The sequence below is a fragment of the Microtus ochrogaster genome, unplaced genomic scaffold, assembly GCF_000317375.1.
Source record: "Microtus ochrogaster isolate Prairie Vole_2 unplaced genomic scaffold, MicOch1.0 UNK234, whole genome shotgun sequence".
Classification (NCBI taxonomy): domain Eukaryota; kingdom Metazoa; phylum Chordata; class Mammalia; order Rodentia; family Cricetidae; genus Microtus; species Microtus ochrogaster.
Window position 1 is genome coordinate 69,877 of NW_004949332.1, and position 1,290 is coordinate 71,166.

Here is a 1,290-nt window from a genome sequence, read left to right on the forward strand (position 1 = left end):
GAATGCTGAGAAATCAACACGTCTGGATACCTATGAGGACACAGAATGTAACCAAGACACATCACCCCTCCCTTCAGCATACCCTGGCATGCAGCAGCCCTTGAAGTACAGTGATGTTGGGAGCCTGAGACAGAAGATAGCTTTTCAAAATGCCACTTTGGGAAACAGTGGCCTTGGTCTGGAAGAGCCCGAGGCTCTGCACAGTGTCATGGAGTCTAGAAATAACTTTGCAGACATGACTACTCTGGTGGCAGATAATCACCTTCCCCAACTCTTAAACTTTAACACTGGCCTTGACCAAATGGAAGGTCACACAGCAAGCCAAACCAAAGACTCCAAAGACATCAGGAGGGATCAGGCCCAGTCATGCACCAGAATCTTTAATGGACTATCTGAAGTAGGCATCAAGAAAAACCAGAAAGTCTCTGATGTGTTTCATGGAGCTCTTCAGGCCAGAACCCATCACAAGGATATGCTAAAGGAAGATGATCCTGGAACCATAGACAACATGGCCAACCACGTGCAGAACAAATCTCATGTATTTGTACCCAAGAGGCCCAGCGTAGCAATGGCACAGGGGAAAGAAAAGGCCAAGGACACCAGAGAAAACAGCTCCAAGAAAACAGAGGAGCTGGAGCCATCAAGTCACAGAGTCAACGCAGAAGAGAAGCCAGCCATCCCCAAGACCAAGAGGAAGAGGAATCCACCTGAGCTCAGCCATGACAGCTTTAAGAAGCCTCGAACTCACCTCGGTATGCACGTGCTGGCATCTGTGCAGGTCTTTCACACACTGGGGAAGAAGAGTGAGTGGAAAACTGGCGTCTCCTCCTCCCGGGCTCTGCTGAACTTCAGCAGCAACAAAGATCCCAGGACAGGCCCAACCACCACATCCCTGGGAGATGCGCCCCGTGAGGGTCGAGGCCCTGGTAGAATCCCGGGCAATGCTCAGAGACCAGAGAGCAGTGCTCCCAAGCGGTGTCCATCTCTGTCCCTGGATGAGCTGTCCCCACCTGGGAAGGTCAAATTAGCACCTCTGCCTTTCCTAGCCCAGGACAAGCCTCAAGACAAACCTGTTTCCAGAAAGCTTCACTGCCTGGCTTCGCACAGGCCCACTGCAGCTTACCCAGTGAGGTCTCAATCCCATACTACTAGGCAACCCAAACTCAAGTCATCCCAACCAGCTCCTGCCAGCACATCACTGACTGGCAGTTGACATTGGTGCCACACATCCAATTAGAAGCAAGCCCATCCAGTCTTGCCCTGGGTCTCAACCGCCTGCCTCTTTGCCTG

The 1,290-nt window shown here is 51.9% G+C and overlaps 1 protein-coding gene across 1 annotated transcript in view; it reads left to right on the forward strand.

The window, feature by feature from the left end:
* The window catches only part of CUNH2orf78 (chromosome unknown C2orf78 homolog), a 7,988-nt gene extending 6,775 nt beyond the window's left edge, over positions 1-1,213 (forward strand). Inside the window, exon 2 of the mRNA XM_005372181.1 lies at positions 11-1,213. Coding sequence (XP_005372238.1) covers positions 11-1,213 — 1,203 coding nt within the window. The remainder of the gene's footprint in view (positions 1-10) is intronic.
* The last annotated feature ends 77 nt before the right edge of the window (positions 1,214-1,290 follow it).